The sequence below is a fragment of the Electrophorus electricus genome, chromosome 11 (assembly GCF_013358815.1).
Source record: "Electrophorus electricus isolate fEleEle1 chromosome 11, fEleEle1.pri, whole genome shotgun sequence".
Taxonomy (NCBI): Eukaryota; Metazoa; Chordata; class Actinopteri; order Gymnotiformes; family Gymnotidae; genus Electrophorus; species Electrophorus electricus.
Window position 1 is genome coordinate 14,962,675 of NC_049545.1, and position 12,259 is coordinate 14,974,933.

The window sequence follows — 12,259 nt, forward strand, 5'->3', positions numbered from 1 at the left end:
ATCAGTGAAATAGCGATAAAACAAATAGCTTTACGATCTACTACCATTTTCATATTTTACTATGGTCATTAAAATGACTGCATTGAAGGCAGGACTTAATTATGTTGGGGTGTGTGTGTGTGTGTATGCGTGCGTGTATGTGTGTGCGCGCACGTGTGCATGCATGCCTGTGTGTATGTATCATAGGTGTTTCAAAAGGAGCTAGGAAAGAGGACAAGCTCAGTGCAGGCCCTGAAGCGTTCAGCCCGGGAGCTTATTGAGAACAGCCATGACGACTCCTCCTGGGTTAAAGTTCAAATGCAGGAGCTAAGCACACGCTGGGAGACTGTGTGTGCTCTCTCAGTGTCCAAGCAGACACGGCTGGAGCAAGCCCTCTGCCAGGTACATCACAGTCTATTAAAAACAGCCAAGGCTCAAAGCTTGTTATGTGTTGAACACTCTTGATAGTCAGACATCCTACAATCAAGGTCTTCTGACAATTATGTCAAGAGTTTACTTATTTACACAAACAGACCAGGGTCCAATATCTTATGTAGAGGATCTGTAATTTAAACAATTTAAGAGAATTTACAGCAATATTCTTGAGAACGAAATGAAATTATTTGGATCTCAAAGCTACATTTCTGTTGGTTGGAATTTTACATTTCCAAGCTGTCAAATTTGTGTTATTCCAGTGTTATTGCAGGTGGCTTGTGTCCTCTGTGTTTCTCAGGCTGAAGAGTTCCACTCCACTGTTCACATTCTGCTAGAGTGGCTGGCTGAAGCAGAGCAGAGCCTCCGTTTCCATGGTTCCCTGCCCGATGATGAGGAAGCCCTCCGAAACCTCATCGAACAGCACAAAGCAAGTTTTCCCATGCAGCCACACCAGCATACAAGTCTCACATACACAGCTATTCCTGACAGAGTTAACATGTTTTATACGCTCTTGTAAGAAAATGAAATAATTTAGTTTGATTTATAAATACAATTCTAGCTCTAAACATTGAATGCAGACCCATGCCAGTGTGATCAGCATTCGAGGCCAAATGTGTGTAGCTATAATCAGCCACACTGTCATTCTTTTCACATTAACTCCTCTTCTAATAAGGCTTTGAGACCTTCAGGCCAGCTCATTCTGAGGTCTGCCAATAGAGTAACACAAACCATATGCGGCCTCTCCAGCTTTATGGTACTATCACTGGCCAAAACAGGACTCAGGCTCTAATATTGCATATCCAATGAGCATGATCTCATATTTGAACCAGTAATGGCTTGTTCAAAGTCCATATACTTCTCATCAGACATTGTCCACATTGCACACAGTATGAGGTCTTGGGAAAAGCCTCATTGGGACATCAGTGTAAATTCTCATTGTTGTGCCTTGCATTGGCATTTGACTAATGAGAGGCCCTCTGGTATGAGCAGGAGTTCATGAAGAAGCTGGAGGAGAAGAGAGTGGCTCTGGGTAAAGCCATCAGCATGGGTGAAGCCATCTTAGCCATCTGTCACCCGGACTCTATCACCACCATCAAACACTGGAATACGATCATTAAAGCACGCTTCGAGGAGGTCAGGCCACCAACTGTTGATCTCAGTAGTATTACTTGCGCACATACATGCAGGATTTTCTTCTCTGATAGATTTAATTTAATAACCTACATCTATATCTTTGACTTTGGTGTGTGGACTTTGAAGCGATGCCTGTATCAAATGATCCATTCTTTTAAATAGAATGTGTATAGATATGTTCATCTTCAATCGTCTTCAATGTTTGTCTTCAATCAGGTCTTCCAATATAGATTAGGGGTGCTCCCTCTAATGGTGTCTGATGACTTGTGTAATGCTGAGCTATCTCACTGTAAGTACTCAATTATGTGTGTCATGTGCCCATTGCTTGTATATTTGCTGTGAATCAGGTCACAGCTTGGGTGCGGCAGCATCAACAAAGGTTATCCACTGCCCTGAGCGAGCTTCTAGCCAATCAGGAGCTGCTGGAGAGTCTGCTGAGCTGGCTGCAGTGGGCCGAGACTACACTGACAGAGAAAGACAAGGATCTTCTTCCACAGGAGATAGAGAAAGTCAAAGTGCTCATCACTGAGCATCAGGTAATACTAATATCTAGAATGGTACTTCATACTAACCATTGATTATCCATTCCCTCTTCTTTGGTAAGGTGGTTACTGCTTTTCAATGGAAGCTTTAACTTTTGATTATGTTCCTTAGACCTTCATGGAGGAGATGACCAGGAAACAACCAGATGTGGACAAAGTTACTAAGACCCATAAAAGAAAGGCAACAGCTGAACCACCAGTTCAGTCTCAGATTCCTGTGCTGGACAAAGGAAGAGCAGGCCGTATGCTTTTGACAACAAAACCTTAGCATAAGTCAGATAAACATATATAATATTCAGAAAGAGTAAAAATCATATGTATGTTTGTTTTGATAAATGTTACTGGACACAAAGAGTTGTTCTTCCATGAATATCAAATGCTGAATCAGTGTAATTGATTTCAAATTGATTTTCAGATGGGTTGTATGGTATATATGTGTTTTAATAATCAGGAAAGAGGTCACCGACCCAGGCCATGTATCCACCAGCTGCCCAGCCTCAAATCGAGACTAAGAACCCAAGAGTCAATCTGTTGGTCAGTAAGTGGCAGCAGGTCTGGCTTCTGGCCCTGGACAGGAGAAGAAAACTTAATGATGCTCTGGACCGACTGGAGGAGGTATGTTAGACCTACCAACTTCATGATCAGCACCAAAAGACTAAGTTTGTTGTTTGTGAAAATGACAACAGCCACTAGAGAGCCCCATCTATCCAATGTCTTTCTCAGCTGAAAGAGTTTGCCAACTTTGACTTTGATGTATGGAGAAAGCGCTATATGCGATGGATGAACCACAAGAAGTCACGAGTTATGGACTTTTTCCGCCGTATTGATAAAGATCAGGATGGCAAGGTCACCAGACAAGAGTTCATTGAAGGCATTCTTTCTTCAAGTGAGAAATGTTTCCTTCACTTGTTTATAGGCAACTTATAGAAGCTGAATTAAACTAGTCCATCCACAAAGAACAGTGTACTTTACCCTTAAAATGACTACAAATTGCTGTAAGGCTATCAAGGAGCAAAAGCTAATAGTTACTATGATCCCATTTGAATAACACTAATCATTGGCTATTAGCTTTTATTTATTAGTAGCAAAATTTTCTTTTTATCCTTGTATCCAGGGGAAACCAGACCTGATCACTTATTTTTCTGCTCTTTGTAGAGTTCCCCACCAGTCGACTGGAGATGAGTGCTGTAGCGGACATTTTTGATCGTGATGGCGATGGTTACATTGACTACTATGAGTTTGTGGCTGCTTTGCACCCCAACAAAGATGCCTACAAACCGCTCACTGATGCTGACAAGATTGAAGATGAGGTATACTTTGTTTTAATTGCCACCAGAACTGTGAGTCTGTGATTAAGTGATTTAGTATTTTGTTGATCATTATAGTTGCTATTTTTCATGTGTTGTAATGTACTGACTTCATTTCTGTAGGTGACTCGCCAAGTGGCAAAGTGCAAGTGTCCTAAACGTTTCCAGGTGGAGCAAATTGGTGCCAACAAATACCGGGTAAGAAACTGCCCTAATTACCATTTCTTTGTAAGTCCTAATGCTTTCATGTATGAATACTGTTGCAGAAAGCAATATTGAAGCCAAAGCAAATATGAAGTCCTGAAGCACATATCTAGCCTCGTGATGACAAAAATGTTTCATCAGCCAATGGCAATGCAGAAGAATGGAAAAATGGCAGCATTCCATTGGCCTCTGTTAGACTACATCCCAAGACAGACTTTTTTTATTTGCCCCCACACTTTTTGTTGCCAAAAAGAATGACTTCATATCATTGACATGTGGAGATTTTTCACTCCCAGTGAGAGGGCAAGGTGACTGTCAGAATCCATTTTGCCCTTTTTGAACTGTCTTCTTTGTTTTTCAGCTAGTTTGTGAACTGACAAAAGACCAGTCCACAAAAAGATTTAAATAAAGATGTGGAGTTTAAAGTTTAAAGTTAGTAGTGCAAATGCTGGTAGCTGTGTCCCAATATGGACCGTATACTCCTCTGTTAAATATGTATGGTATATTTGCAAATGCTAATCTAAGGTAAATGCTAAAGAATTTAATGAAAACTGTGCAGACCATGATTTCTAATGTTTGTCTCTTTTTTTTTTTTCTTCTGCTGTTCAGTTCTACCTTGGAAACCAGGTATATATACAGCTTTTAAATGTTATGCTGTGCTGACTGCCTGTTTTGGTTTTCATTTCCTTTCACTTTTCCAGATCTATGAAGTCAATCTTGAACTCAGAAGCGGATAGGCATACTTAATATTAAGAATTCTCTCCTTCAACACTAGCTTGTTTTTCTGTGATCATGGGAAACTCTACAAGCACCCATATTTATAATATTTTATTTGAGTCTTCTTTTGTGTGACGCAGCAAGTGCTGTAGGTGGAGTGATGAGCAAGAGAACCAGAGAGAAAAAAATCAAAAGTGGGAGTTCCCACTAAGAGCTTTCCCCACCTGTCTGTTTGATGGTCTGTTTTTAGGGAATAGAAAGGCAACAAAATACAGAAGAAAAGAAAATATCCATTAATATTCATTAGTGGAGAGCATTAGCCTCTTATTAGGTTAATTATTTGTGTCAGTTTTAGGAGGCAAAACTATTTTAGACACAGGTCAGAATGAAGTGGGAATGCTGGCCTTTTTAGAAAGACTGACCTTTTTACGTTTTGACATTTTACAGTTTTTATGGCCTTGCATATCTGCTTTTGAGTTACAGTGCAGGTCTAACAACCTTTCTTTCCCTCCCCTTCTGAGTATTTATTTTTATTCTGATATGCGTTCATGTTTTTGGGAGCTTTGGAGCATAACAAATGTTTTCCTGTCTTCTTTTGCCTTCCCTAATGTTTTTGGAATCATTCCACTTTTCATCTTTAACCTATGGTGAAATAATAACTGATGCTTTAGGTTTTTGTTTTATCCTTTCAATGAAATATTGACTGATTTTAAAATAAGCCCAGCTCGAGTTTGGAAATGCCTGTTGTGCTTTTTTGTTATTTTATCTATTTTTTTATGCAGCATAAATCACATGAAATCATAGGCTACATGCTTTCTCAAGCTCACATTTTGACAAGATATGCGTTAAGTCATAGCTGGTCAAACATTAATGGGACTTTTATTGTGGATTTCATGCAAAACTCATTTTTCCTTTGCTTGTGCCAAGCTTTTTTTGTTGTTGTCATGTACACTGGTCTGTTCAGTTTTTTGCTGTTCCACATCAACTGAAACAATTCTTTCGACAGTTTGGTCTGGTTCACTGCTTACATGACCCCTTAATCGCCGATGAGAGTATAACAAACAGGGACTATCAAAATCTAAACCCCCAACTGCACGTTGCTGTTTTGGAAAGCTGTATCCTGGTAAATGGTCATTTTTAAGCCGTTTGTTGTGACTTTTTACTATCTCTTACCTGATCATACTTCAGATATCATCCTCTCCCCTCAATCACCAACTTCACCAGTGGCATTAAATCATTTTGGTTATCACATAGAGAGAGCAGAGACCAGAGAGAGGGATAGCAAGAGGTTCATCAGTGTGTTGGTCATGTCGAGTGTTAGAGAATGGTGTACAGCCATCTTTCCATATTGTTCCTATTGTGTCATTGGAGTCTAGCTACATTGGTACTGCATCAGTGTTAACACACACATTCTCTATGGGTATGGTGATTTAGTAGCTATAGAGTGCAATTTTTGTATGTATTGTTGGTTTGTGGAAAGATTTATTTTGGTTTACACTATTTCATTTCTTTTTAAACAGAAAGCATGTGGCCATAATTTTGTGTGTGCGTTGTGAAATCAGCTACACCATGGTTATATCCTACTGGCAAACTGGTTTGTTGAGTTTCTGTCATTCAGCTCACAGAGCATTGCTTCTGAATTCTATTGAACGCCCTTCAGTTTTGATTCCCAAAATAGCTTTTTGACGTATGTAGTTGCTAATGTGGTTCTGCCAATGAGGACCAACAACACTTAAGCGCACTCTAGTGGTGAAACCATATAGGTTAACTAATCTAGAATAACTGTACACCACCAACCTGAAAATGACTTCTTGAAGTTCTAGCATACCAAAAATTGGGCTACTATGAAGCACTCATCACCACCCCCAAAACAAATGGTAGCTGCACAGGAACATTAAAAAAGGGGCAAACCAGTTGGATTGACCATTCATTTGTATGTCCTATGGAATGAAACTGATGTCGTGTCTTGATCAGAAAAATTCTCCACACAGCTGGGCAACAAGCGCAAACAGGGCATTTAGCTTGGTCCAAGCAAGAGTTTATGGAATCAAACATGGCCACATTATCTGACTCATATGGCCACATATGTGTTACAGCTAGTATATGCAAGGACGAATGCTGCTTTGAGAACACTAGACATTCATAAAACGTCAGCATGGTCTCCGATTTGCGCGGTTACCCTGCTGTGGGTCTTTCTCAGTTGTGTCTCTGTATGACTCCAGTGACTCATTGCTCTCTGCTCCTTGCCCAGTTCGGAGACTCCCAACAGCTGAGGCTGGTGCGGATCCTGCGCAGTACAGTCATGGTGCGAGTGGGAGGTGGCTGGATGGCCCTGGACGAGTTCCTTGTGAAGAATGATCCGTGTAGAGGTAATGCAAGTGCACAATTTATTCAATTTATACAGTCTTCTCTTAAAATGACAGCATAGAGAAACTATCAGTTAAAAGTTTGGTGTAAGTTGCAGGACCTTTTTTGTACATGCATGATAAAATTGCTTTATTATCCTTTCATTGCAAAGTATTTTACTTTGATATTCTTACACTGTCACTCATATTTATGTTAAGCAATTGGGATTATGCATTGATTTTGTAGAAAATCAGAATGAATACTTGGATATTAAACAAGCTAATTTGAATTTTTAAAAATAACTAATTATAACAGATTTTAAATGTTAGTTATGTATAATATTGTGGCTGAATTGCCTGGCTCTGCCTCCTGGTGGGCTGTGTATAATGTTCTCAAAGCTTGCTGTCATGTTCTTCTGAGGCTCCTCTGTTTGTAAATCTGCTCTCTCTACTGTTTTCCTGCTGAATGCACCCACTATTTCCATCATCTTAAGAATGAAAATGAAACTATTGTTTCTTCTAGTTCATCACCATGGGAGTAAAATGTTGCGCTCGGAATCAAACTCGTCAATTACTCAGTCTCCTATAGGTTGGCAACTCTCCCACTTTCTCTCCTTGCTCCATCCCAGTGGTATGTGTGCATCCCCATGTGAGCGTGCATGTTTTGGTGCGTACGATCCAGGTGGAGTGGTGGTTTTCTCATTAATATTACTCCCCGAGACCTCTCCTGCATGCAGATGTCCATCGCCCTACATTTCCGGCCGCTTTTGCGCTCGCCTGCTGCTCTTTCTTTGCTCAGTGTGGTTTTGGCCCCTGTGCTGAAGTCTACTCAGCTGTATCACTTTGCTCTAAATCAGGTTACATGTTCTATATGAGTATAGTTGGTAACATAAATAAAGTTAGAATTATATTTTCTTAACTTCAGAATGTCTGCTACTAGCCTGTTTTAATAGTTTCCTGGTAGACATGTCCATCCTGGACATCAGGAAAAAAAATTGCAGATGTTACAGTATATCATACATGAATAGTGCTCTTTATTGTTTTATTATAACTGAGTTGTTTTATGGGTTATAGTTGATTTAAGGGGTTTTTTGGTTATTTGGCCACTAACCTCAGAGGTGTGAAACTGCATGTTGTATGTTCATGCTCACCAGACTCATCAAATGAGTGTCACTCATTTCACAGAGTCCATTGCCTCAAAAGGCAAGCATTATTTGGGCCATTTATGAAATGGGCCTCAATTTTGTCAAATCACCCTTGCCATGTCTTCCACCCTCTACATATAAGCGCCATGTGTGTCTGGCAGATCCACCCTCACTAAGTGTGCACTCTCTGTGCACTCTCTCCTCAGCTAAAGGTAGGACCAACATAGAACTGCGTGAGAAGTTCATCCTTCCAGAAGGCACTACTCAGGTGATGGCCAGTTTCCGCTACCGAGGCCGAAGGTCAAGGCCCTCGTCAAGGGGCGCCTCCCCGAACAGGTCGAACTCCAGCCACAGCTGTCCTTCACAACCAAACCCAGCCTCAACTTCTACACCCAAAGTAGGATTTTTTTTTTAGCTATTAGCTGAAAGTGCAATGTGATGGGTCCCTCTCCATGCCATTGATTAGCCTATTATCAATAGTTTTTATATTAGTGTTTATATAATTCCCATGTTTTGTCCATGTTTGCCTTTTCAACCAAGGATGGTTCTGGAGTTTTTCAAAATTTTCCAAAAATTTGTTTATTTGTACTTGGCTCAATTTACACCTTGGTAGAAACCAAATTCGTTAATGTGCTTTGCATCAAACATTTAAACATATGTAATCTTTTGGAAAAAAAAGTCCCTTCCTTTGTATATTTATGTATTTGGCTTACAATTCTTTCTCGCAGACTCCCCAACATTTAACCCGCAATTATGATAAACCCTGGCTGACAAACAGCAAATCAGCTACTCCTATAAAATCAACTGACTCCTTTGAGAGCCAAGGTTCATCCACTGAGGTACACTGATTTAACAGCACTGACGAAACCAAACCTGATGCATCAGTCCTAAGCTAACAACTAACTCACCATTGGTTTCCTGCAGTCTACCTAAGGTTAATGCTCTGTAGGATTTCAATTGTCCTGGCTTACCCTACGGTCTGCCATGATGCATGACTGTGTGATTTATTTAGCAGATTTGGATTGTCGATCAGCAGCAGCTGTAACTCAGTTGTTCCATCAGTAAACGCTGTCTTTTCTTTTCACAAGTGATTTTTATGGTATTTTAACATCTTAACTTCTTTTTCTGTTTCGCTTGGGTTGTACTGTCATACATTAAAATACTAACTACACAATGGACATTTTGTTCTGTAGGCCTAACTCCTTCAAGACGCCCGTCTTGTCCTTGAATTTTTGCACCACTAAATTATTGTGCTTCCTGTATAATAACTGAGGACTTTTTTATGTGCAAAATATTCTGTTATTCCCTTATTCTCTTCTAATGATATGCTTGTTCTACGAAACAGTACACTACTTTTCAGTTTCTATTGCCTGTGGCCATGTGAAGATCAGTTATTGCTATATAATGCCATTTCTGTCACTTCTTATGTTATTTTGTTCTGAGTCACTGTAATTATCATTTTCTCTCATTTGAAATACAGATATGTATGTGGTCTGAGAATTGCAGCTCCAACCATAATGTGATTAATCAAGTGGTGCATATAGGATGTTTGTCAGGATTGGGAAAGTCTATTCAAAATTAGCTCACATCATAAATGTATGATGTAGCCTTTGCCACTTTCTTCCAAATAGCTGCTTTGTGGTTTTGGTGAGAGACAGATCTTTAAAGTCAATTCTGACTGGGTTATTTTGCTTTTGACAGAGTACACCTATCCAAGGCAGCAAGCTCCGGCTGCCTGGCTATTTGTCAGGAAAAGGTTTCCAGTCTGGAGATGATGGGACCCTGATAAATGCTGCTGTTTTGAAGGCCAGAGGGCAGGCCACTGGTGAGTTAGTCAGTCCTCTGTTCAGCACATTAGAGTGCATTCATATTAAGCAAGTTATCCTTCTACCCAAAAGGTATTACAGATTGTGATTGTGACAGTATTCCTGAGATTAGTAGTTATAGCTCTAGAATATAGACTACAAAATGTTAAAATTTAAACTGCATCTCTAGGATATAAGATATTAAAGTACACTGAACTGTTCTGGAATGTTCCCTTAGGGCCTGGTAAGATTCCAAGTAGGCCTGGCAGCAAAGCAGGTAGCCGTGGGAGCAGTCGCCGCGGAAGTGACGCCTCTGACTTCGACATCTCCGATATTCAGTCCGTCTGCTCAGACATGTCAGAGGCAGTGACAGACTCAGGGAGGCCAATTCCCCGTGCGACCTCCCGACAGCCTGGGGGCAAACCCTCCAAAATCCCCACGCCCCAGAGGAGGAGCACACCCACCAGCAAACTGGCCAAGACCACAAAAAGATAGTCAGCAGCCTGGCCTTGAGAACCGGGAGGACCAGCGTAGACTTCCACAGCACTGTGCTGGAACACACTGGACTTAGACTGGGCACTCACAGACACTAAAGACTGCAAAACATCATTATTTAAAAACAAAACAGTATAGCAAGATGTAAATTATTCTGTGGAGAATTGTGGGGGAAAGATGCAGGATTAATGTTTGAGTGTGAGTGGAATGTCATGGTTTCTTGTACTTGTCCTGTAATTTTTTTTTCTGTGAATAATGTTGCGTCAGAGTATTATTTTTATTTTATCGCTGCTGGAACTGGAGAGGTTATCACCAGTGGGAAAAAATTAATTGAACTAACAATTTACCATATTGATTGGCTGAGCTGATAGAGAAGCTGAATGTACTGTAATCTCCTCAAGATGACATGCTTGCGAGCAATGATATACCGCTGTAATCTGCTGGTTCACCACAAACTATTTATTCATCTATTTAAAGTCCAGTGATGTGCTCCTGATAATACATTTTAAAAGGCGATGCAATTCTTACAATTGTAACCACAGCAACAGCTCCTCTTAAAACATTACAGCAAACTTTGGTCAACCTTCGAACAGTCCATCATAATCCACCTGCTGCATTTGAAAGTAACATTTAAGTTCTTCAGCTACTAGCATTGTGTACCATTTATCCTTGACAAGAACCCTCCAAGGTTCTGACTAGTAAATATTCTGAAGTGTAGTCATGTTTGTGTACTGTATGGTTCTGTTTTTGCCTGAGTGACAATGGACTACTCACAACATTTTTTGTAATAAATCTGCTTGCAGAAAGCTATGATGGCATATAAAATCCAAGCGACTTCATCTGTCATCATCTGTTCAGCATGTTTAAAATGTCTGTGAAGCATTCACAACAAGGATGCATCAAGTCAGATACAGATATTGGCTGTAATACAGGCTGTAAATAGATATTTTACTGGCTGTAATAGGAGTAGGGGAGAAGGGGAAAAAAGCATTTTGGTGCCTATAGCAAGTACCCCTCTGGTTTCTATGGAAGAATGAAGAATGCCAGATGTGCATCAGATTAATGCATGCATTTGAGTAAAGGAAGCAGTGTATTCAGCATAAGATAAAAGATGGCCCTGATTGCATTTATATACAATAGCCTATGATACCACACACTTCTAATACCACACTGAGAAAAAAATCTGTGAGCCTCCTAGACATTTCTGCAGTGCTAAAAACCACCCAGTGTTTCTAGCATTATCCAGTGTTTCCAGGGTATCCAGTGAAACCCTAAAATATTTCATGCCATGGAACTGTTGGTAAATTTATAAAGTGCACTAACCTATGCTGTTACTGAATTAAAAATCCAGTTAATGGTGGATTATTAATGCCAAGTCACTAATATGGGGGGTGGAGGGTGAAGGAGGGTGTAGTGTTATGAAGACACTATTCATATTTATATGTAGAACATGTAGCCAACTGTAGTTTTTAATATGACCGATAGCACACAAGCTTAAGTGGTAATGCTTTGTATTTATTTTCTTTTTGCACGATTGTAAATGATCAATCATTCATTCATTCATGCATTCATTCATTCATTTATTCATTCATTCTTCCAGCCATCCAATAAATTATTTATTTTGCAGGATTTAGTTCCCAGTTGTTTTCTGTGAACATTAACCCATTTTTTTTTAAATGGAATGTTTACAGAGCTCCTGTTGAGCCTATCTGTGACATACTGCATCCTTCCATCAGTGGCCTCTCAGAGGGCTTGCTGTCCTGAACAGACTACAGACTTTAAGAATGACAAACATAGACTACATTGATTATGGTATTATGGCATGCCTTTTACTGTACCAAAATAACAAGCACTTAGATAGGCCTATGAAATTTTATGATCACACCTCTACAGATACGTCTGATTAATACAACTGCAATGCTCTGGAACCACGTATCGAAGTACACTCAGCAATTCTAAAATCGCCTTCCAGGACTACTCCTAACATCTAAACATTTAAAACCAGGGTGCTTGCTACACAAAGAGAAGGCTATATAGACAAGACAGCAAGAGTTTTGTAGTGCACTGTTTACTTATAATTTATTGCAGTGATCAAATTACCATGGTGTAGACTTTGGGACCTTGGAAAGCCAGCAGATCCCTTGGGACCGA

The 12,259-nt window shown here is 40.0% G+C and overlaps 1 protein-coding gene across 1 annotated transcript in view; it reads left to right on the plus strand.

Moving 5' to 3' along the window:
- dst (dystonin) overlaps positions 1-10,981 on the plus strand; it is a 104,710-nt gene extending 93,729 nt beyond the window's left edge. The window contains exons 90-104 of the mRNA XM_035531626.1: positions 187-381; positions 713-841; positions 1,405-1,548; positions 1,896-2,084; positions 2,203-2,332; positions 2,542-2,705; positions 2,814-2,976; positions 3,246-3,400; positions 3,521-3,595; positions 4,211-4,228; positions 6,570-6,687; positions 8,015-8,205; positions 8,537-8,647; positions 9,510-9,633; positions 9,852-10,981. Of these exons, the coding sequence (XP_035387519.1) occupies positions 187-381; positions 713-841; positions 1,405-1,548; positions 1,896-2,084; positions 2,203-2,332; positions 2,542-2,705; positions 2,814-2,976; positions 3,246-3,400; positions 3,521-3,595; positions 4,211-4,228; positions 6,570-6,687; positions 8,015-8,205; positions 8,537-8,647; positions 9,510-9,633; positions 9,852-10,108 (2,163 nt within the window). The 3' untranslated portion in view covers positions 10,109-10,981. The remainder of the gene's footprint in view (positions 1-186; positions 382-712; positions 842-1,404; positions 1,549-1,895; positions 2,085-2,202; positions 2,333-2,541; positions 2,706-2,813; positions 2,977-3,245; positions 3,401-3,520; positions 3,596-4,210; positions 4,229-6,569; positions 6,688-8,014; positions 8,206-8,536; positions 8,648-9,509; positions 9,634-9,851) is intronic.
- Positions 10,982-12,259: the final 1,278 nt, after the last annotated feature.